This window comes from Meleagris gallopavo, chromosome 22 (genome assembly GCF_905368555.1).
Source record: "Meleagris gallopavo chromosome 22, MGAL_WU_HG_1.1, whole genome shotgun sequence".
Classification (NCBI taxonomy): Eukaryota; Metazoa; Chordata; class Aves; order Galliformes; family Phasianidae; genus Meleagris; species Meleagris gallopavo.
Window position 1 is genome coordinate 660,878 of NC_139425.1, and position 22,934 is coordinate 683,811.

The window sequence follows — 22,934 nt, forward strand, 5'->3', positions numbered from 1 at the left end:
ACAATGAGGTGGCATTTCTGCTCTCACTGCAACGCTCTCTCCACACCAGCCACAGCCGAACAGGCATCAGGAGGCATGAAATGCACTCCCCTCTCTGAGGTCTGTATGGAGGTCAGTTCCATGGCAGACACTTTCTCTGCAACAAGAGTCGTCATTCTCAACCACAAGTGCTTCCTGGCTGTTTCAAATGGCTTTGCTTTCAATTCTTCAGCCTAGTCCTGCACAAGGCACTAATGACAGGTACTGTTGCAATGGCAGAGAGAACACGCAATACCTGAGTGATTCTGCAGTGCCTGGTTCTGGCCATCCTTCGTTGGTGTGATGAGATCCCAGATAAAACTCTTTATCTTCTCATCCCCTTTGTAGTGCTTGACACAATAAACCAGCAGTGCTCGACAAATCATCTCCATGTCCTTCTCGTTCAGGTGCCACTTGAAGCGCCCATGGGTCAGGATATCTTTCCATCGTCCCCAGCTGGAACCACAGTAATAGAGAGACAATAAACACTCTTATGCAGCTAGAGACCTCACCGGCACCACTCTCCATGAGTTCACAAAGGGCACAACTCTCAAGGACAGGGGTCTTACATCCCCACATCATGGGAGTAGAGATGGGGAGAAGTTTGCACAGGATTGAACAGGCTGTAGGCAAGAGCAGACTCTGGAAGCCCTGACTACCAGCTCATGCTTTGTCCCCTAAGCTCTCCTTCCACCCAAATGTTTGCTTAGAGCCTAGGAGTCCAGGTACCACGGGGGAAGTCACTGCTAGAAGGGAACACTGCTTTGGGGATCGATTGCTGAGGATGGACAGAACATGACTGCAGCAGCTGGAGGTCCACCTGTGTGCTGGGGCAGCTGGAGGCCGTGGCCATGGTCTCTGGGAGGGGGTGAGACTTACCCAAATATGAGCAGGTTCTTCTCCACGCGGAAGCACTCAGCCCGCAGGTACCGCCGCGTCTTCTCATTGAAGCGCCGTGAGCGAGTGGGTCGCTCATCCGAGTCACTGTCCAGCTCAGAGAACTCCATCAGCTCATCCTCCTCGAAGGAGTTGTAGTGTTTGGTCTGCTTCCGCACACGGGGCCTGTCGATGACCAAGCTCTCCTACGGGGACAAAGAGGGAATGCACTCAGGTGTGGGGTGCAACACCTGCCCTCCATCATGGCACAGTAAGTCCTCCCTGCTGCTCTCTGGCTCTGCTCACACCTCTGGTTCCTAGCTCCCAGCCCTGGGGCTGGTCACCACCTTGCTACAAGGATTCTAGCCCCAAATTTGCTTCATGTGCACACAAGACAATTCAGAGACAGCACATATTTCAGCCTGAATGATCAGAGGCTGAAAATCAGGCCTTCAGAGGTCAAACTGCTGATGCTCAGCAGCTGATTCAGCTCTGAATCACAATCTTGGCCTTCCCAGCAATGGCTGGGACAAGCAGTGCTGAAGGTGGTGTAACTGCTGTGTTAATGGGGAGGCAGGCGGGCTGGAAAAGGAAAGGCAGCTTCCGAGAAGGGGCAGAAAGGAGCTACATGAAATCAAATGGTATGCACATGCCTCCTCTTCCCATCAATGCCAAATGCATCCATGTCATCATCAGCCCAACTCAGGGCAGGAGCCCCAGCTGTGCTGTTTCCAGATGTACAGTGAGTCACCAGCAAGGCTGCAGCTCGTCTTAGCATTCACACGGCAGGCAGGGCCAAGAACAAGGATATTACCCTGGGAGATGCTCACAGAGGTGCATGGGGAAGATCCAGCAGTTTTGCAATCAGGTCAGGGGAAGCCAGACTCTGGCTCCCTGGAGCTCCAGCAGTCACATTCCCCATAGTCCCTCCTGGGAAGGAACCTATTTGCCAAGCAGGGCAGTAGGCAAGACCACAGTAGCATCCAACGGACAGAATGCTCAGACATAGAGATGGGCTGCTGCATAACCTGGCTTTATTCCTTGTTCCCATCACTAGCCTGAAAACAGGGCAGCAGGACTGCAAATACAGATGGAGAAAGCAGTGGCATAATTCAAACCTGTCCCCACTTGCTCCATCAGGGCTGAAGAAGCCTGGGCAGCTCCCCTCAGCCCTATTTGAGTCTGGATCTTAGAGTGGTTTGCTTCTTGGAGATTGAACATGACCTACATAGCCACTGAAGGACCTCCCAGACTCAGGTGAATGTGGGACAATTCTGTACCAGCTGTGGGGCTCACAGGCCATGAACTGGATCTTACCTTTTCATTCTTGGCATCGGTATCAAGCTCTGCTATTTTGGCCCACTTTTGCCAGAAGTTGGGGTCATCTAAGGAGATGTCAGTTCTGTTGCCTGATGCTACAAAGCTGGCCTGAGAGTGAGAGAAGGTGAGTGAACAGGTTGCAGCTGTGTTCTCCAGATGTGCTTTCCCCAGCAGAGACCCCCAATGCACTGCACCCTATGTTTACACATGTCAGAAGGCTCTTTTGTTTGCCTAAGGAAGCTGAATCTCTCTCCACTACAGTCCTGCCTGGCATGCTGGAAACTGAGCCTGGGCTGTAAGCGGAGGGAAGCCTGACGACTCCCCAAGGACAGCATCCAAGAGCATAGCACAGAGCTGGCCTATTGGGCTCCTTCCTGTGAGCTGACTGCAGGACGCTGCTCTGGTCAGGATCCCAAGGCACACAGCTTCTGGCATTGTGGAGGCCAGCAGCCAGGTCCTGCCACCTCCCAGGGGTCCTCTTACAGAGCCAGGTCCTATGGCAGAAGAGTGAGGCTGGCCACAGGGATGGGCTGTGCTGAAGGTACCACAAAGCCTTCCCACACCCTTCTGCCCTCTCTTCTTCAGGCAGAACACCCCCAGCTCCCTCAGCCTGTCTCCACAGCAGAGGTGCTCCAGCCCTCTGAGCATCTTCGTGGCCTCCTCTAGACCCACTGCAGCAGCTCTGTATCCTTGTTCCAGGGGCCCCAGAGCTGAATGCAGTACTCACAAGAACGGGGTCTCACAAGAGCAGAGTAGAGGGAGAAAAGCACATCTCTGCCCTTCTGGTCATGTTTCCCTTGACACAGACCAGGATGTAGTTGGCTTTCTGGACCGCAAGTGCACATTGCCAGGCTGGCACAGCTCTCAATTCTCTCAGGCTAGCAGCCCCCTCCTCACAGCTCCTGTCTCTCCTGAGACAGGAGAACCTGCTGTCTCCACATTCCAACAAGGTCTTACTCCTGGGCATGCAGGGACAGGCAGAAAAGTTTGGCCTCCAGGCGGACACAGCTTCAGCCATACACAGGGAAGAGGCCATGCCAACAGAACTGAGCTACACCTCCCAGAGTGACCCCCTGCTGCCCCAGGAGGCAGTTCCCTTCCCACCCGAAGATCATGACACACCTTGGCAAAGGTGGAGCCCTTCCCCTCGGACTGGATTGTGATGGTTTGCGTCCTGCGCTGCAGGATCTGGTCAATGTCCTCCTCGCAGAACTTGGATCCTTCATCCTCTTCATCCATGAGAGCACCATAGGCACCTTTCCGCAGCAGGTCCTCCACCTCCATCTTTGAGAGCTGCTGGACCTGCCCAAACACAACACCATCACCACCCCTGCCAGCTGCTCTGGGCACCAGCACCTTGAGAAAAGGCTCCTCTGACCCAGACCTCCCCTGCACGAGTCCATGTCAACCAGACACAGTACCACATGTCCACAAACGCTGTGACAGGGCAGGGGCAGCCTGTCAGGCTGAACAACCACAGTGTGAGCGTGTAGGACTGGGCTTTCCCTGCCCAGAAGCCTGCTGCAACTTGGCAGTCACTTGCACTTCTTCCAGTAGTTACCCAGCCTCTTTCTCTCTCTAGTCTACCTTTCTGCTTTGCACAGTACTGCACAATGCACATAAAACAGCTCTGCGTGGCTGAAATGGGCTGGGTGGGCTGTTAATATAGCCCACAATCTCTTCTCACGTGGGATAGCAGAGCTGCCACACAGGCTTTGGCCTCTTAAGCTCTGGTAGGAGAGGGACAGACGGGCTGGGAATGTTGGCCAATCTGACAATGGACTGGTGCTGCAGAAAGCTGTATGGTCTGAGCCCAGGTGAGAACCATCCTACCTTGCATCTGAGGCTTTTAGCCCCATGTGGGCACACAGCCCTGCACAGCTGCCCAGAGGAAACAGAGGGAGAGGATGCATGGGAAGGAGACATACTCTATCTCAGAGCCTCCTGCTGAACCCTGCTCTGATTGCTAACCTACCCCATTGGTGCCGCCCTTGCGGTTGATGTCCTGCAGCACAGCCTTATCCAGGCCCAGTTTCAGGCTGGCCTTGTCGAACATCTCCCGCTCGTAGGAGTTCCTGGTGATGAGGCGATATACCTTCACTGCCTTGCTCTGCCCGATCCGGTGGCAGCGAGCTTGAGCCTAGGAGAGAGGAGGGCACAAGCTTGAATGTCGTGAGCCCAACATCTCCCACCTCCTGGGGCACCTCTCACTGAGCACCTTGGCTGAGCTGGAGTAGGAGACAGACCCACCACCCCAAGACAAGGAAATGGGGATGAGGCTTCAGCCTTTGCTCTCCTCGATCCCTCCACCACCAGGTACAGGCAAAATGCTGCCCACCTGTGCTTTTAGAGCCACAGTAGGATGTCCCCCATGATGTGTGCCAGCTCTCCAAGTGCTGCACGCCGTATCAGAGCAGCTAGGTGCTGCTGCCCACAGGTCTCCAGCTGGGACCTGTATGGTCCAGCCTTGCCTAGCCCGTTACCTGGAGGTCATTCTGTGGGTTCCAGTCTGAATCAAAGATGATGCAGGTGTCGGCAGCAGTAAGGTTGATGCCCAGTCCACCTGCCCGCGTGCACAGTAGGAAGACAAAGCGATCCGAGTCAGGCTTGCAGAAGCGGTCGATGGCAGCTTGGCGCAGGTTGCCACGCACCCGCCCATCGATTCGCTCATAGGTGTACCTGCTCCAAGAGGAAAGAGGTGAGAACAGGGTCATGGCAGGGCCTGACCTCACTGCAGCTACAAACCCCTTCTTACTCCTTCCCCCCAGGCTGCGTGTGGGCACGCAGTCAGCCCAAACTAGGATCAAGGAAAGGTCCTATCTCACAGAATCACAGAATGACCAGGGTTGGAAGGGACCTTAAGGATCATGAACTCCAAACCCCCCTGCCACACGCAGGGCCACCAACCTCCACATTTAACACCACACCAGGCTGCCCAGGGCCCCATCCAACCTGGCTTCCAGGGATGGATGGGGCATCCAACACTTCCAGGGATGGATGGGGCATCCACAGCCTCTCTGGGCAGCTGTTCCAGCACCTCACCACTCTCTCTCTGAAGAAACTTCCCCCTGACATCCAACTTAAATCTTCCATCCCTCAACTTGAAACCATTTCCCCTTGTCCTGCTGTTATCTACCCTTTCAAAGAGTCGATTCCCCTCCTGTTTGTAGGCTCCCTCTAGGTATTGAAAGGCTGCAATGAGGTCACCCCACAGTCTTCTTTTCTCCAGGCTGAACAAGCCCGGCTCCCTCAGCCTGTCTTCGTAGGGGAGCTGCTCCAGCCCCCTGATCATCTTCATGGCTCCTCTGGACCCCCTCCAACAGTTCTCCATTTGGTCATTCCTAGGACCAGTCCTGGGCAATGCAGAGTGCAGATCACACCGCCCAGCATTGGAGTCTTCACCCATTGGTGCTAACTTGTAACTCAGATCTTTCGGTACATGGGCACAGAATGACAAAATCCCACCCTGGGCTTTTTCCATTCCAGTATCTACAGTGCAGGATGGATATGACATGGAGGAGCCGAAGTGAATGCTGAAGCTTGTACTAACCGCCTCTGAATGAGATAGTCTTCCAGGATGTCAAGGCAGCGCACCATCTGGGAGAAGATGAGCACCTTGTGTCCACCAGCAATCAGCTTGGGAAGCAGTTTGTCGATGAGCACCAGTTTCCCAGCTGCCTGGATCATCGCCTGCAGCTGGAAGTCTGGTGCCTCCGGGCTATGTGTTTTACGGAAATCTTCCAGGATCTTCTCTTCTGCCCCTGCAAGGGGAGAACGGATTACAGAATCACAGAAAGGCTTGGCCTAGAAAGGACCTTAAAGGGTATATAGTTCCAACCCCAAGGGATGTGAGCTCTTGGTCAGGCTGGCAGTGCAGTTGACTCCAGCTTCCTGTCTAGGGCAACAGCAAGCCACCATGCAAGGAAAAGAATTCTTGCTGCTGACTAGATCTAAGGAGGCTGGCTAGAGATCTCCAAAAGCCCCTACACACCTCTGACTCTACTCCTTCTGGTCTTGCACCAGCTCTTGACAGAACATGTCACACTGGAATGCTAAAGAGGACTCCACTCTAAAATGCCCCTGAAACAGCTGTACACAGAGAGCCTGGTAGGACCTTGAGGCTGGCAGTGCCCACCAGCAGGCAGCATTGCAGGGGAGCTGGGCTGCCCAGGTGGGCACCAAAGCAGATCACTGCAGGCAGAAGGCCAGAGCTGAGTGAGCCCTACAGGCAGCGACAGGTTAAACACTGCAGTGAGATCCAACCCCCCAGTGCCGGTGCACAGCCCTCACCATTGATGAGATATGGGTGATTGCAGCACTTCCGCAGCTCCATCATGGTGTTGATGAGATTGGGCATGTTGTGCTGGTTGGCACCCTTGGACAGAAAGGAGAAGTTCTTCTCCAAAATGGCCCGGTAGTATTTCTTCTGGATGTTGGTCAGCTCCACCTCAATGATGGTCTCCTGCTTGGGTGCCAGATTCTTCTCTACATCATCTTTCAGCCGTCGCAGCATCATGGGCTTCAGGATGGATTGCAGCTTCTTCACCTGACAGAGCAAGAGCAGAGATTCACTGCCCTCTCTGCATGGCAAGCACATGGAGACAACAGCAGAGAGGCCCACAATATTAGAGCCTCTCCAGGCTGGAAACCCACTATAAACGGCCCTGAAACAACTGCTCTGACCAACAGGGTAATTTTAGGATCTGGCTTTCCTGCAGCAAGCAGTGAACAGGCCATGAACTCTGCACAGTTCTGCTGCAGGCAGCTTTGGATACATGTGTCTGCTGCAGGAGAACCAGAAGCTTCGATCATAGCTGATCAGAGCTCCATGTGTCCATGCCTGCTCCCCCAGGGTGATCTTTTGCAGTCTTCACTTAAGCTAGGCACTCAAAGTGCAGTGAAGCAACCCAGGGTACTGTGCTGCTCCCCAAGACCCACGCTCGAGAGGATCTTTGAGAATGGTTCTCTAAGGAAACTTGACAGAGCGACAGACACATGGACTTACTGACTCCTTCACTCACCCTACACTCTTGCTGGATGGACAAGATGGGAAAGGTGGGTGCACTGAGCTGCCCAAGCATGCAAGGGGCAGTGGGGAACTACGCAGGGAGCAGACCCTGCCCTTGGCATGGCACAGGTCCCCTCTCTCCAAAGCAGCCTATGACTGGCCTATGGCCTCTGTCATAGTTTTGCTTTTCCTGGCTGAGTCCAGGGCCTACATTTAGCACTGCGCCTTGCAAAGAGGAGATCTTTAGGCACTGAGGGGTGGTGTTCACTTCCACAAAGTTTGAGTGTGTGCCAGCTGTCTCAGTGATCTGCACTAAGTCACCAGCCTCACTCTTCTAGGTACCTGCTCTTCTGTCTTCAGGTCCCCAAACTCCTCCAGGAAGGCTGTCTCTGAGGGAAACTGCTGTGGCTCCAGGAAATTCAAGAGGCTGAAGAGCTCCTCCACTGAGTTCTGCAGGGGGGTGCCTGTCAGCAGCACCTTGTGCTCCTGGGTGTACACAGAAAACAAGTTGAAGGCTGACCCACTGGTTAGGTCCAAAGGGCCTAGGATCACAATGTTCATCGTCTTCCAGCCCCAGAAGAGCACTGCATGACCGAGAGGGAAAGGAACAACCAGAGCGGCTCCTTAGCCACAGTGCTGACCCAGCTGCTGTCTTGTTGTTCCCAGGATGCTCCCCAGGATGTGCAACAGTCTGGCTGTGCAGCAAGAACAGCCAACACTGAGACCCCTCACGCTGCCTCCACAGCTCAGCCCTACCCTGGCATACCATGGCCCCAGACCTGTACGCAGTATTGCAGATGGGGCCAATAGGCCTGATGGCCCTCTTCTCAACAAATAGGTGTGAAGGACATGGACATCCAAATCCACTTCCCTGAGCACCTCACTGAACCCTTTTTCATCGCACACAGTCCTGCACCACTATCCCTGGCACAGATTAGTCCCATGTTTGCAAAGAATTAAGAGAACACCTTGAATATGGCAGTCCTGCTGACTGTAGGGTACAAGGCACACCTGACTGTAGGGTACAGGCAAAGGATGTTGCACACAGCTGCTCAGCCACTATCTCTGTATGCTGAAGCATCCAAAGCTGCGCTGTTGGCCAGCTCGTGCTCTGTCAGGGAGTACACGCAGATGCAAGGACATAGGAGGAGTCATCTAGCTGTGGGTTAGTATTCCACTTCAGCAAAAAAAAATATTGTCACCATACAGGTCATCAGTTTCCCACCCATCAAAGGGTCCTCCATCATTAGTGCTGCTTTAGCAATTCAGTGGCTTCCAAACAGCCTCCCCTCTGAGACAGGGAGATCTCAGTTCTGGCCCTGGGACTAAGCAGCTGGCAGAGACATCTAATTGCTTGGCATTGCCACCTCTGACCCACCCTGCTCTCATATGAATCTGAGCAGGACATGCTCACCAGGGCCATAAGTTTCAGCCCCTCCAGCAGCTTGCAGTTCCTGTTCTTCAGGCGATGAGCCTCATCAATGACCACGCAGCGCCACTGGATCTTCTTCAGCTCCGGGCAGTCGGCAAGGATCATCTCAAAGGTGGTGATAACCACCTGGAACTTGAAGATCCCAGGGAGAGGGTTGCCCTAGGGAGACATAAACCATATGCAGCGCTTGACCCCTGCAGGGCAGCAGGACGCTGTCACACACCCTGGCAGTCCACAGAGGCTTGACACCATAACAATGTTAGCATCTGAATCCTACTTGGGATTCTCTCACATTCACCTCCCTCAAGCAGTGGACAAGTTCCTGCAAGCCTCCATGCTGGCTGCAGACTGCATGTCTCCAAACCAGGCACTGCTTCAAGGCAAAATAATCAAGCCTGGACAACAGCTGTGGCTGGGACTCAGCTGTATTTTCCCCTTTCTGCTTGAATTCGATCTTTTCTTCTCATGCTCATACACAGTGCACCCTGAGCCCATGCCACCAAAGGGGTCCTTAAAAGATACCACAAGCCCCATGTGCAACTCAGTGCTTCCCCAGTAAAGGAAGTCAGAAGTGGAGGACACATCCTGAGAGTGTTGTGTGCATCAGTCACCTGTGTGTCCCTGTACACCATCTCATACTGTTGGATCATCTGCCGGCTGATCTGGCTGCCGTGGTACACGATGGCATTCATCTCTGTCCAGGTGCGAAACTCCCTCTCCCAGTTAGTGATGGTGGAGAGGGGAGCGATGATGAGGAAGGGGCCATGGATGCCCATCAGGAAGATTTCTGAGAGGAAGGTGATTGACTGGATTGTCTTCCCCAGCCCCATCTCATCAGCCAGGATGCAGTTCTTCCTGCAGATATGGGCAAGGACAGGTTAATGTGGCAGGAACCACTCTGTCACTAGCCCTTCAATGTGCTGTCAAGCATGTCACCTCCATGCACACCTGACTCCATGGTATGGGGGACATGAGGTCGGTGGCCCAAACTGGTCTGCATAAGCCAGACCATCCAACCTCTTCCAGATGATGGACTCGAAGTTAGTGCGAAAGAAGCTGTTTTTTGGTTGCACTCTAGCTTGTGAACAAAACCTGCTGATGCTGAGAAAATGCATACTTCTGCATTTCTCCCACAAAAATGGGTCATCAGAAGCCTGACCAATACCAAATATCAGCTGTATTTTAGACCCATAACTAAGCCCATACTATCACCACAGAGAAACATCCCTGAAGACTCAATTACAAGGCTAACACAAACACAGCTGCTGAGGCTACTGCCCATCAGCTCCAGCACTGGCAGCTCTCAGCAGCTGCAATCAGGCCCCTGCTTGTCAGCTCTACTCCTGCAAAGGCATAAAGGCATGTGCCAGCGCCCCTCACAGGAGCCCAGCGCTCCAGCCCCTCCTCACCTGTTATACCAGTTAAAGAGCAGCCAGTTCATTCCCTCCAGCTGATATTCCCGCAGCTGGTTGCTATTCTTATACTCTCGGGACTTCTCCAGTTTCTGCCAGGACTCAGATGCTGGGCGCTCCTAGGAGGAGAGAGGAGGAGCAAGATTCATGGAGAGGAAAAGGCAAATGCCCAGTATGGCCAGCCCCTGATTTTGGGACTGTGCACCAGGACAATGCTTCAAAACATTCAGCAGATTCACAGAGAGGTCTTGGCCTCTGGATCCCACCCGCAAATCCCACTAGCTAACACCTCCGGAGGGAAGGATATGGGGCTTGCACTGAAGTAGCGGGGACAAGAAGGTGACCACTGTGAGGCCTTGACAAAACACAGACAGTCCCTTCCTGCCCAGGGCAGCAGTTGCCAGCTGGGTACGTTACCTCTGGGTACGTTACCATGTGCTTGATTTCTGGAGGGATTTGGAGGGCTTCAAACTCTTTTATCTTCCCTGGGTCAACATCCTCCTCCAGCTCCCAGGTGCTCTCCTCATAGGGCAGCGAGCACCACTTCACAAGGTAGTGAGTCACCTCCTGCAGCACATAGAGAGGCTTGTAGACCAGAGTAGGGCTCACGGCTGCTCAGCCCCACGGCATGGGCACGGGCTGCAATTGAGACTGAGTCACTGCAATGCTCAATGGCCCTTGTGTTACCCCAGTGCCAGGGGGCCCCCAGAAGTAGGGTCTGAGCTGTGCAAAGCTGGAAAGGCAAGTTGATGGGAGATGACGTGATGCGTGTGCTGGATCCAGCTCTCCTGCTGAACCTCCCTCCCTCTCTGGGGTAGGTGAGTGATGCAGCCACTTACCTCTCCAGTGTCAGGATCCTTTGTGTGAGCCACCTCCAGAATTCGATCTACCTCCACATAGTCTGGGTTAAACAAATCCTCATCAGGCTGTGACAGCAAAAGGAGAGGTAAGTTCAAGGTGATTCGAGGGTTAAACAGATGGTGAGCATGAGAAAACAACTGCGGGACATCTGTCCCCAGCATGCTGCTTGCTGTGCACAGCACATCAAGTGCCCATGGACACAGGTATGTGACATCTGTCTCTGGGCAGGGAGGATGCAGAAGCCCTGCAGAAGGCAAAGCCCTCACTTCGGAGCGGCTGCTGGCCCTGTGCTGCCCTTGCTGGAAGGCAGAACTGCCCGCTCCAGCCCATCTGGCCCTGAGGCACAAAGACTTGAGCTGTGTGTTCCAGCTTATATACAGCATCCAGAGCTGTGGCTGCCACAGACCAGAACCGCACACAGCACCACCTGGGTCCCTGCAGCTGTTCCCTCATGGAGCCCAGTTCCTCTGCAAGGGATGATACCTTGTTCCCTCTGCCTCTCTCTTGTTTCCCACTCAGCAGACACCAGCAGCAACTGCTCAGGAGGGAAGGGAAAGCCTGGGGAGAAGTGGGCTTTAGAGTAACAGTTGTCCTTGGATAGAGGTGTCTAGGGCTTGGGAATGAGAAAAAATAGGCTTCTGTGTTCACAGCTCCCCAGGCTAAGCTTAGTCACAGGAAAGAGCAGTTGCTCTTTGTTAAACTGTCAGTGGAACAGTGCATCCAACATATGCCTTTTCTTTGCATCCTGGGAAAGTCCCAAACAGACTCAGGAACGAGAAATTAGACGCACACTCCCCTGAGTTTGCAATTACTTCCATGGAGAAATGTTCATAGATTACCGACCTAGTTCACACTTAAAAGGGGCAATTTGAGGAGATCTAATAACTATCTTTGGAACAGAAAGATAAATGACAGAACACCTTCCATACGAAACAAGATTAATCTGCTTATATAGCAAAGCAGGCAGCAATGGCCCTACATCCAGGTATTTATAGTTCTCTCTCTCCTCTGCTCCATCACAAGCAGGCACATTCCCCATATGATAAAAGCACCATCAGCACTGTGTGCTGCCTTCCTTCCCATTGAGCAATGCTTCCAGGGTTGGCAGTGACCAGCAAGAGCTATCTATCACCCTGCCCTTACTTCCTCTGGTGACACCAGGGGTGTTCAGGGCATTGTCGTGGCTTGCTCAACCACAGGTCTGGCCCAGCTGTGCCAGGAAAGGGAATGGCTGCCTGCTGCACTCAGCTCTCACCTCTGTAAAAATATGCTTCATCTGAGCCTGCTTGTTTCGGAAGCGCTTTATTTTCTGGGATATCCGGGGGTCCTTCTCCAGCTCCTCCAGAGTTGCCCACTTACAGTGCAGGTAGGAGCTGCAGAGGGAAAAAAAACAACTAAACACGACCAAAGAGGTCCTGGGGAAATGATCCTATCCACCACACAGACAAACAAGGAGTTTGCAGAGACCCACAGAACACCCAGCTCATGCCTTGCCACATGGGGCCCCAGACCAGAGAAAGCCATGGAGAAGACTGAGCACTGCAGCTGCGGTGGCTGCCCTGCTCCCCACAGCCTGGGCCCTGCTCAGGAGAGCAGCAGCAGCAAGGTCAGAGCTGCAGCTGGGGCTGAGACAGAGGTGAGAGCACACAGACCACACTCCTGCACATGGAAAGTGCACCACTGCAGCACAGAGCATCACAACGCTGCACGTACAAGTTCCTGTACTTGACGTAGAATTCCTCCATCTCGAACGTCAGGCCTCCAGGATGAGTCTGAAACCAAGAAAAGGAAAATTAGTGGCATCCAGAGCCTGTGCAGAACACGAGGGAGTGGGAGGGGCATTCTCAGCCATGGACCCCAGGCAGGCTGTTTCTCGCAGATAGCAATGATGGCCAAGCATGGCATGGTGCCTGCTCTGAGCTCAGTGGCCCTGAGGAGCATGGTGCAAAACCACCCTTGAGGATGAGAATCACAAGCACCTGGGGACCAGTCCAGGCCTGACTCCTCTCCAGAGGCTTCCTGGTGCCCAGGACAGGAGAACCACGCTTGTTCCCAGCCCAGAGAGGTGATGGTCTGGGCACACCCCACCACCCCCTTGCAAGGCACAAGTGCAGGAATAACACAGAGACAAGGACTCCTGTTGCATAACCTGTGCCTGATGCACAAAGACTGCCAGGTCTCCTACTCTTTCTGTCCAAAGACCTCTGACCCTACTGGCATCTATGCCACTCACCTCCTTCTGCACCATCCTTGAGGCAAGGATCTTCTCGATGATATTGGCATCATCCTCAGGAGGCTCCTGGAGACAGTGGAAAGAGAGCAGAGAGCTTTTTTCCCCAGCTTGTTGTCTGGCATCACCCTACCACACAGCAGGTGCTCATCTTCTGCAAGCTCACCATCCCAGAAAAGCAGAGGAAGCTTGGGAGCTTCTCTGCCAAGACTCACAGAGGGAAGGTACTCCCTCCATCACTGCACCTGCCTATGGCCACAAGAACACCAGGACAACAATTAATGACTGTTATCAATATCTGGAAGCTTTGTTGGTGACCACAGAAAGGCAGTGAGCTGCAGGCATCTGGTATACAGGCCAGCAAGAACGAGGAACAAGATCAGTGTGCAGAGAAGGAAGCACAGTGAGCTTCACACCATGGTGACTCCTGCCACGCTGTCCACGTCCCTGCCACGTTGCCAGCAGAGCAGGTTTGTGGCAGGCGTCAAGCTGAGCATCTCTACAATCAGAAGGACCGATGAAGAGTGGCAATGTGCACAGAAAACGATGATCTGGCACCCTCAAAGCCTTTGGCTGTCAGCCAAAATACCGGGTTAATCTCAAGGGCAAGAGCTACAGAAACAGGAGCCAAAGGTGGGCAGAGGCAGAGGGTTGATCATGCACTCAGGTACAACTCCAGCCACAGTACACGTCCACAGGCCTTACTCTCCCAGCAGGAGGAGGCAGGTTGGACCTTACCTAACCCCCAATGCACTCAGACCTCCTGCTGGCACAATCCTACATGCACACTGCTGCCCTATCCTTGCAGAAGGATCCTACACTTCCTCGAGTCCCACAGAATCCCTTGGGATACCCTGACATGCAGGAAGCCCCACCAACACAGTCCCACCTCCAGCCCTACCTCAGCCTGCCATGCCAGAGTGGAGGCAGAGAGCGCGGAGGTTCGCCCAGCTCCCAGCACAGCTATCGTCTCGCCATCATCATCCACCACCTTGAAATCCAGGTCCTCATTGTACTTCCTCCTCTTCACCTGCCGGCCAGAGCGTCGTTTCTGTGTATGGGATGAAAGAGGTAATCATGGGGAAACAGGCAGCCCGAGTACCTCCCTTGCCTGGCATGGGGATGGAAGCCTGAGGAGAGAGAGCCCCAGGGCTGCCGATCTCCAGACCATCCATCCTCTGCACAGGTGGGGTGGAGGTGGTGGGAAAGAATAGGGCACCATGAGATGTAAGCCCCTGCACTGCTGCCACAGGCAGAGCAGCTGCTATCAGTGCTGTGCAAGGCCTCCACCAGTGCCTTGGAGCAGAGTGCCTGGCCTGCACAGTACCCCAAGGCCATACGCAGCAGAGCCCTGCAGAGATGCTCAGCAGCCTTCCCATGCCATCCTGGGGAGGAGCACTGCCAGAAGGCACAGGTTAACTCCCAGCTCTTTTCCCACTAAGATGCAGCCAAGATTTCCCCAGCCAGCATCCAGCCAATGGTTTGGGCCATACCTGGCTGTCAGCTGACTCCGCAGACTCCTCAGGGCTCTGTACTGATGGGCTCAGAAGATCCTGATCCAAATCCAAGCTGTCCACTGGGATCTCATTTTTCCTCTTCCCTTTCTTCTTCTTCTCCACGGGGGTGGGCCCCTGCTCCTTGCTGCCAGGACAGACCAACAGATAGACCTTGCTCCTTAGTGCCAGGACAGACTGATGGTCAGATACTGCTCTGGGGTCCTGGGAGGAGCCAGTAGGCATCTGCACTGGGCTCTACTCCAAAATGCTCTTCCCTCCTCTCCCAAGGGCAGCACAGGGCTCCCAGGGCCTCCCTCAGTACTGGACATATCAGCACAGCACAGCCAACGGTGGTGGCAGTTTGTGTCTTCAATTTGATCAGGTATTTCCAGCTGATTCTAGCACACCAGGACAAAAGAGTCCAACTGCACGGCCTGGTGCAGGGCAGCAGGGGGCTGGGGGCTCTCCCTGACTTAGGGAGCAGCACCACAGGGGCTGCTGGAGGTGGGGTTCAGCTCACTGCCAGCCTGCACAACTCCTGGGACCTGGGAGCCAGGCTGAATGCTGTGACAGAGATAGGGCAAGGAGCCAGAAGATGCCAGGCAAGCATCTCCCCACCCAGCTGAGGGGCACAGCCATCCTTACCCACTGCAATAAACACTGCTAAGAGAAAGATTTTCAGGAGTTGCTGCCTGTCTCCAGGCTGAGCAAGAAGCCTGGGAGCAGAGCTGTCTACTGCTCTCGCCAGCAGCCCCTCCACATCCAAGACTTGCACAGCTGAAGAGAACAGTGGGTTTCACAGCCCCATTGAGGTTTTGTCCCCATTTTCATGAGACAATCATGCTTGTCTGGGGCCAGCAAAAGCCACACAGTTAAAAATCTGCTGTTCAGGCCAAATTTGACCTGACTGTGTAGCAGCAGTTCAATTAGAGGCCCTGAAAATGCACGGAGAGCATTGCTTCCACCCAAGCAATAACTCCCGAGATATTGATTTGCAAGTCACAATTAACAACTGCTTCATTCATGAGCCAGTAGTTGGCTGTGATTAGAAATAATTTAGAAGAAATTATGCCACCATTATCTGCCACTTAGAGGACTCCCAGCAATCAATCCCTCCGCACGGAGTGCCCGCCCCACCAGTTTGGGTGGCCCCCTGCTTGGCATGGGGCTCCCACTGCTGCCCCACATCCTCAGCTTTCTCCATGGCTGGGAGCAGGCTTCCCATTCCACCTCAGGGTGTCTGCTCCCAGCACCCATTCCTGCTTCAGTTGTCTGCTGTCTGCTGAGCCACAGGCCAAGGCAACCATAAGAGAGGCTCATAATGGGCCCTGCCTTGCTTTCTGCAGCAGCCCCAGACTGCAGCTGGGGTGACGCCACCACATCCCCCTGCCTGGCCAACCAGGCTGGAGCCACGGCGGACAGGTCACACTGTCGCTGCCTTTAGCACTGTGTGAAGCCATTGCTGGCAACCAAAGGACCTTCCAGGTGGCAGCAGGCTCCTGGACGACAGCTGGACCCCAGCCTCCAAGGTCTGCTCTTTCCCAAGCCCCTCCGCTGGCCTGGACCCCAAGGTTCCACCACGGGGTGGATGTGTGTGAACCGCCCACACAGCAGTTTCTTACAGGCGCAGCGGAGGCGGCACTAGAAAAGGCTGCCAGCAGCATCCTTCATCTCTGGCAAAGGTTGAAACAAGCTGCCTTCAAGGCCTCCAGTTCAGCCTCCTGCCAGGAAAGGCCACAGCAGGCCTGTGTGCCGGGCACGAGGCCAGGCTGGGCTTGGCGCCAGGCTGGGGGCTCCGGGAGAGCAGTGTGCTCACACATCCTGCAGGACACGGTGACCACACCGCCTGGCTGGCCCATGGGCCACACAGAGCAAACAGAAATCCTGCTTTTTGGAAACAGGGAGAGTTAAGGGCAGGCACTGACCCTGCAGGTGCTCTGAGACTGAGACTGCAGTTTGTCCTTCCTAAGAAAAGCACAATCCTTCTGGGCACTGAGTGCTGCCTCTGCACGTGCCTCATCCTTCTTTTCCTTCCCACTCTGCTCCAGCTCTACTCCCTGGCCTCCCTGCTCTCTGCTACTCTCTGCTTGACCTGTCATCCACATCTCACCAGCCCATGACACGGGGCCAGGCATCCTTTGTGCGCAGACCACTGGGTTCGAGAGTGAACAGAAGAGGCAGCAGTGTGCAGCTCAGCTGTGGGTGCTCCACCAGGGGCAGAGCCCAGCTCTCACCTGCTGAGCTCCCCACCAGCCTGCTGTGGGAGCTGTGCTGCCCCATACAATCCACCTGAGCTCTGGGCACGGCCACCCTGGCACAAACCTCTCCTCCAGCCACGAGAGCTACAAAGGAGCTAAAGCCCCCGGGGCAGGGAAGATCTGGGGCTCCATCCCATCCTGCACACAGACAGCCATGGCAAGAGGGAGGCAGATGGGTGGATGCAGTGGACCCTGGGAAGCCCATTCTGGTGACTGTTTCCAGGAAAGTTCCTTCAAGCAGCTCTACCAAACTGATGTCTTCCAACAAAGAAAGGTTCTGATGAAAAAATCCAAGCTGGATCCTGTACTAATCTCGTTTCTGGCACAAATGCATTCATCCTATGGGTTATTTACAGCACAAAGGAGGGCCCAGCTCCAATCAATAAGCCTACCTCCTTGTACAGGACTCTCCACAAACACAGAAAGTCCTTGACAGTAAATCAAATGATGCCAGTTGAGACCAGCTCCGCTTTCTGCACATATTCCCAATTAAAAAGAAATCAGAGCTCCTCTTCTGTCCAGTGATGTTAATTAATAGGATGAGGAATTACCAGAGGCAGTGGCGTTTGGCTGCGCAGTATGAGGGAGCCCTCAGCCACAGCTCTGCTAAGAGCCCACGGCTGCTTTAGGGGGGCAGTTCCTGCTGCAGGGTGCACCCCATGTCAGCCCCTGGAGCCCATAGCCCCTGCCAGTCATCGAGCCGAGGTCACAGCAGTACCCACCTGCTCTTCTTCGGCCTTGTTCTGGGGCCGGGCTCAGAGCCGCTCTTCCTGTCTTTAGGCTCCTTGGGAGCTTTGGGTTCCCGAGGTTTCCGGGGCTTCTTGGTCACCTCCCTCTGCTTGGGCTCCTTCTGCTTCTTGGGCTCCTTGGCCTTTTTAGGCTCTTTTGGTTCTTTAGGCTCTCTTCTCCTCTTTGGTTTCACCTCCACAGCTGCTTTTTCTCCTCCTTCCTGCTCTCCCAAATCCTTTTTCTTCCGTTTCTTCTTCACCCCCGTGCCCACAGCCCCAGTGTCCTGCATCCCGTTCTGGGCGCTTGGCCGCCGCAGCAGAGCCCCGTCAGGCTGCTCCTCAGGGCACAGGCACTGCCCACCTGCCTCTGTGGCCGTCGCCCTGTGGGACTGCTGCTCCTCGCTGCCGGCCAAGGGGCCCTGCGCCTTGCACTCCCAGGTGTCCGAGGCATCCGACATTGGGGAGCGGCTCAGCACTTTTAAGCTGGGTGGCTGCAGAGAGAACAGAAAGGCAGCACATGAAGCAAATCCCACAGACAGAAGCACCACGTGTTTGCAGAGGGGATACCGGGCTATACACCCAGCAAAGATTTCCATGCCAGAGCGCTACATGAGCTGTGCCCCTTGATGTGTGGCAGACCTGCTGGCCATCACAGAGCTCCACGGGCAGGAGCCCCAGCCCTGCCAGACGGTGGCACAGCAGGACAAGACACGGACCTCAGCCTGACATCTCTCCTGTGTCCCCAGGCACAGGACCACACCAAATGCCCTGCTGGGAGCATGGTGCTCGACCTGTGTCACCACCATGGCTCTTCCTGGAAGGCACGGTCAGCCCAGGGCCTCTGCAGGGGACAACCAGCAATTCCTGCTCCCACACCAGGGCTAGTGAAAACTAGAATGCATTTAGCAATAGGAGCTTTTTGTCCCAAAACACAGAACTGCCCCATTTTTCCCACAAAGACATCTCTTCCATGTCTTACAGCAACTGTGTCCCAAGGGCAGAGCCCAGCTCCTATAGCTAGAAAGGAGCCTGGGAGTCATTGGGCTGCGGTGCGCCGTGGGGCCCTCCCAGCACCCCACATCCTCCTGCCCCGTGCCAGGACAGCTGCTTCTCCTGAGGGCAGGGCCTGTCCTGAAGCAGCCTCTAGCACCCTGGAACTCCCAGCCCCATCCAGCTTCTTGGGTATTCCAGAGTTGCTGGGGTTTGTAAATATTTACATCCCATAGGCTGAGGCTGGATTCACAGTGGTCACCTATTCACCCATTCACCATGGTCCAAGCACACAGCACTCTGCACACCCACTTCTAATTTGGATCAGCAAAAGCACTGTGATGGCACAGAGTGGCCCTGCCAGGCTGCCCCGCCACTGAGCAGCAGAGCACCAATACCCACATGGCACCGTGCCCCTGGGCAGCCGAGAGCTCTCCTCTTGCAGGGAGAAACACTGCACTATAGATGCTGCCTCTGAGCCTGTGCTGAGCAACGGGGTCAGCCTCAGCCACAGCCTTTGCACCTCTTAGATCTTGCAGGCTGCCCAAGCTGGGGATCAGCTGGAACAATGTACTGGATTAGTTACAAAGTGCACAGACCCCACGAGAATGGATCTCCTTTTGATCCTGCACTGAACAGCAGCCAAGCACAGATACCATATAGAGAGCCAGTCATAGCATCGCAGCGTGGCAGCAGGGTGAGCTGCTCCCAAACCAAGATCAGTCCCACACCGAGCTATGATGGCCAGGCATGGGGGGCCGTTCATGCATCACTCTTCACAGCGCTCCGTGCCCGAGCTGTGTGACATCCGCACATCGCCACAGGCTGCAGGGCCCATGAGAAGGAGAGCATGAGGCAGGAACCCCTTTTCTGCTGCATCGCCTCAGGCTGCCAGCAGCCACTCCAGCTCCAGACATCCTTCAGAGCCCAAGGCAGTTCTGTGGCTTTGTGCCCCAAGGCCGGTGCTGGCCACAGGACACCCTGCAGGCAGCTGTCACCACAGCCTGCCAGGGGAGTCACAGCAGAGCAGTGGGAGCAGCCAGCAGTACACACCTGCCACAGCAACAGTCCGACGCTGCTGCGCGGTGAGAGGGCCACGACCAGCAGCTTTAGGAACGAGCAGCACACAGCTCACACAGGCAGCAGCAGAACATGAGGACACCAAAATCAGGCACCTCCAGATGGGCTGGATAAGGGCTGCCAGCCCAAACACCCTGCTGCATCCACAGCGATGACTGGGTGTGCCATGATGCTGCAGCACGCTCCTGCTGCCCACCTGCACTGCATTTGCTGCCATTTGCAGTCGGTTTGGTGCAATGGGGAGAGCTAGGGACAGGCTTTTCCTGTTTCCTTCGATGAAGTTCAGCTTATCCTGGCTTCTCTCCACCAAAAGCCAAGAGGAAGAGCCTGTGAAAACAGTGCAGGTGTTATCTGTACTCCTGTGTGGCTTCAGAGCACTCCTGCAGCTCGCCTGGCACAGTCCTGCCAGCCCTGTGCAGCCCCACAGCCCTTTGTAACCATGGGTTCCAAGTGCCCAGCAGCATTTGGTGCTACCAACTGCTAAGATGTGGGAAAACACGCACTCATTTTATTTTAATCCTGCTGCCCTCCTGCATGTCTCCTGGTTCTCAAGAGGTGAATATAAAGAAACGTCTCCTCACTGCCCTCTCTGCCCCATTCCCTACTTGCCCTGCTCTTACCCTGCAGAGCTCCCTGTCCAGCTCCAGCACAGGTGCCTCCCTCTCCATGGACACCAGCTGGTCCACCTCCAAACCACCTATCTGAGCTGGCAGCAGGAAAGCACCCATCACTGAAGATGGACCATGACACAGCAGGAGGATATACCTGTGTTCTCTCTCCCTTTGCAAATCACTGCAAGCAGAGCCAAATTCTCTTCCAGTGCTTTACAACCTCCTCCAGGAGCAGGGAAAGCCCTAAAAGAACATGCATATAAACAGGAGGGAGACTGACTTTTCACAGAACCAGATGGTGACAGCACAATGGGGAAGGAATCTAAACTAAAAAAGCAGAGATTTAGGTCAGGTGTGAATGAAAATTCTTTACCCAGAGGCAGTGCAGCCCCGGCACTGCTGCCCAGAGCTGTGGGTGCCCCATCCCTGCAGGTGCCCAAGGCCACAGCTGGGCCCTGGGCAGCCTGAGCTGGGGAGCAGCCAGCACACAGCAGGGCTGGGGGGGGGTCTCTTCCATCCCAGCTGTGTTGAGATTCTATGATGTGGTGGTACCTCTGTGTGTTACTTGGCAAGATTTTTCTTTAGCTCTCCCAACTCTGCCTCCATCTCACCACCTCACATACTCACAGCAGGAGGACCATGTGCCAGAACAGCACTCTGCACGCTGCTCCTGTGCTTGCCACTCGAGAGCCAAGAGCTCTCCTACACAGACCCTGTTCTTTAACCCACCATTCACATACAGAGGCCTCTTGTCAGAGGACTGCACACCTTTAACAGCACCTGGTGAGGAATGTGCTCAGCAGCGGCACAGAGGCTATGCACAATGTACCGGTGCACTCACCTCATCCTCACTTTAAACCCACAGCAGTGCAGGTGCCCAAGGCCATGGCTGGGTCCTGGGTAGCTTGAACTGGTGGAGGGCAGCCAGCCCATGGCTGGAGTCTGTGGGGGCCCTTCCCACCCAGACATGCTGGGATTCTCTGATTTCCTCTGAGGTTCAGTGGCTGTGGCAGCTCCATCCATCCTTGGGCAGTGCTCCCTGGGCACCAAGGGCCCTGCTTACTTTCTGCCACGTTAGCTGTAATTTGAGGCAATCCCTGTGCATGTGCCACCAGCTGCTCTCCAAGCACAGCCCCTCCTAAAGACATCATGGTCTTGAGATACTTGAAGAACTTATTATTAGAATTTATGCTTTTAGCAAGCAACCCTTAAAAATATTTTTAGCCCTGCCTTGTTATAGGTTTATTTTAAATTCCCAGTGTGTGCCCTTTTTCCTCACTACAATCTTTTTAATTAAAAAACAAACAAACATCTTTCTACATTCAACAGCCTTCCACACATCTTTTGTAGCTGTGTGACCAGGTGAGCTCTGCTGTTTCCTCCTGGGGTGTTTTGGAGGGGAAGGGGAAGTACAGAGCTCCCCCCAGCACCCCTCCCCCTTTCCTGTTTCCCTGCACCACGTTTATCTTTAGGACTGTCCCTTTCAATTATCTCTCTCTGTTGTTTTTGGTTTTTTTTGCTTTTTTAATGGTGAGGATTGCAATGATTTTACACTTTCTGGATACACTTCTGTGTATAGTTTGGACACTTTTTTTTTTTTATTTCCAGCTGAACCTTCCACAAATCACATTTGATAGAAGGAAGTCCCCCAACAGCAACACACAATCTTCTCCTACATTCTGACGAAGAGAAAGTCAGAAACAAAGAAGTGCTTAAACCCCCCCAGAAAGCTGTAAGGGCTAACGGAGAGCACTCATAATTGCATGACCCCATAACAGGGCATAGTCAAGGTCAGGATGGGCCTTAATGGTGTGTTTCCTTAACTTGAAATCGGTTTATTTCATTAGGAGTCACAGCTTGACTCAACTCCCTCGCTTTTACTCAGGACTTGAGGGAAAGCAGCACGACAGAGGGGCAGTAGTGGGGCTACCCATGGCCCAGCACTGTGAGGATGGGCAAGGGGGCACAGCTGGTACGCACCCACTGCCAGCCCAACCTGCACAGGGAGCAGAGGATCCAGGCCCATGGCAGCGGCTGGACTGGGCCACCCCTCATCACCTCATGCACGGCCCCGAGGGAGGCAGCGGCGGGCACCAAGCAGAGAACCTCCCCAGCCCTTCTCCAGGGCATCATCCACAGCTCCTTTGGTTAGATGGCACCCACACAGTGTGCTCCTGCAGGACGTGGGACTGCAACCAGCAGCAGGAACTGTGCCACACGCTGTCCTTTGTTTCCAGTGCCCTGCAAACACCAGCACAATTCAGTGCCCTTTTTCTGCAGCTTCCAGGAGAAGAACACATGGGGATACCCCCAGGTCTGACTTGGACCTTGAAGAGAACTGTCCTACACAGGGAGCATGAACAGGGACCATGACAAAAGGGTCCACCACAGGTTTCCTAAAGCAGAGCCCAATACCAGGGGGCTGATCCCTGCCCCTACCAGCTGCCTCTCCCTGCAGTACCAATGGCACCCAAGCCAATAGGCCCTGTGCTCAGCTCTGCCCACCTGTCCCCACGGCCGCTCACAGGGCACCAGAGGGGTTCAGAAGGCAGCTTTTCCCACATGCAGTATTTCCACAGGCTGTCAAGCCATTCTTGCTAGCAGCTGCAGTCCC

The 22,934-nt window shown here is 54.5% G+C and overlaps 1 protein-coding gene across 11 annotated transcripts in view; it reads right to left on the reverse strand.

Moving 5' to 3' along the window:
* Positions 1–22,934, reverse strand: part of CHD6 (chromodomain helicase DNA binding protein 6) — a 72,742-nt gene that overhangs the window by 23,798 nt on the left and 26,010 nt on the right. For 7 of the 11 annotated variants that reach the window (XM_085241431.1, XM_085241428.1, XM_085241432.1 and 4 more), the window contains 20 exons: positions 17,634–18,130; positions 14,651–14,798; positions 14,059–14,208; positions 13,161–13,226; positions 12,641–12,699; positions 12,183–12,300; positions 10,906–10,992; positions 10,484–10,633; positions 10,064–10,185; positions 9,266–9,509; positions 8,637–8,813; positions 7,565–7,708; positions 6,505–6,760; positions 5,765–5,975; positions 4,698–4,893; positions 4,190–4,354; positions 3,337–3,516; positions 2,212–2,322; positions 898–1,100; positions 272–474 (listed from right to left, as the gene is read on the reverse strand). In XM_085241431.1, the coding sequence (XP_085097557.1) occupies positions 272–474; positions 898–1,100; positions 2,212–2,322; positions 3,337–3,516; positions 4,190–4,354; positions 4,698–4,893; positions 5,765–5,975; positions 6,505–6,760; positions 7,565–7,708; positions 8,637–8,813; positions 9,266–9,509; positions 10,064–10,185; positions 10,484–10,633; positions 10,906–10,992; positions 12,183–12,300; positions 12,641–12,699; positions 13,161–13,226; positions 14,059–14,208; positions 14,651–14,798; positions 17,634–18,097 (3,454 nt within the window). In that variant the 5' untranslated portion in view covers positions 18,098–18,130. The remainder of the gene's footprint in view (positions 1–271; positions 475–897; positions 1,101–2,211; positions 2,323–3,336; positions 3,517–4,189; positions 4,355–4,697; positions 4,894–5,764; positions 5,976–6,504; positions 6,761–7,564; positions 7,709–8,636; positions 8,814–9,265; positions 9,510–10,063; positions 10,186–10,483; positions 10,634–10,905; positions 10,993–12,182; positions 12,301–12,640; positions 12,700–13,160; positions 13,227–14,058; positions 14,209–14,650; positions 14,799–17,633; positions 18,131–22,934) is intronic. The other 4 variants (XM_085241427.1, XM_010722226.4, XM_085241426.1 and 1 more) reach the window with 3 other exon arrangements.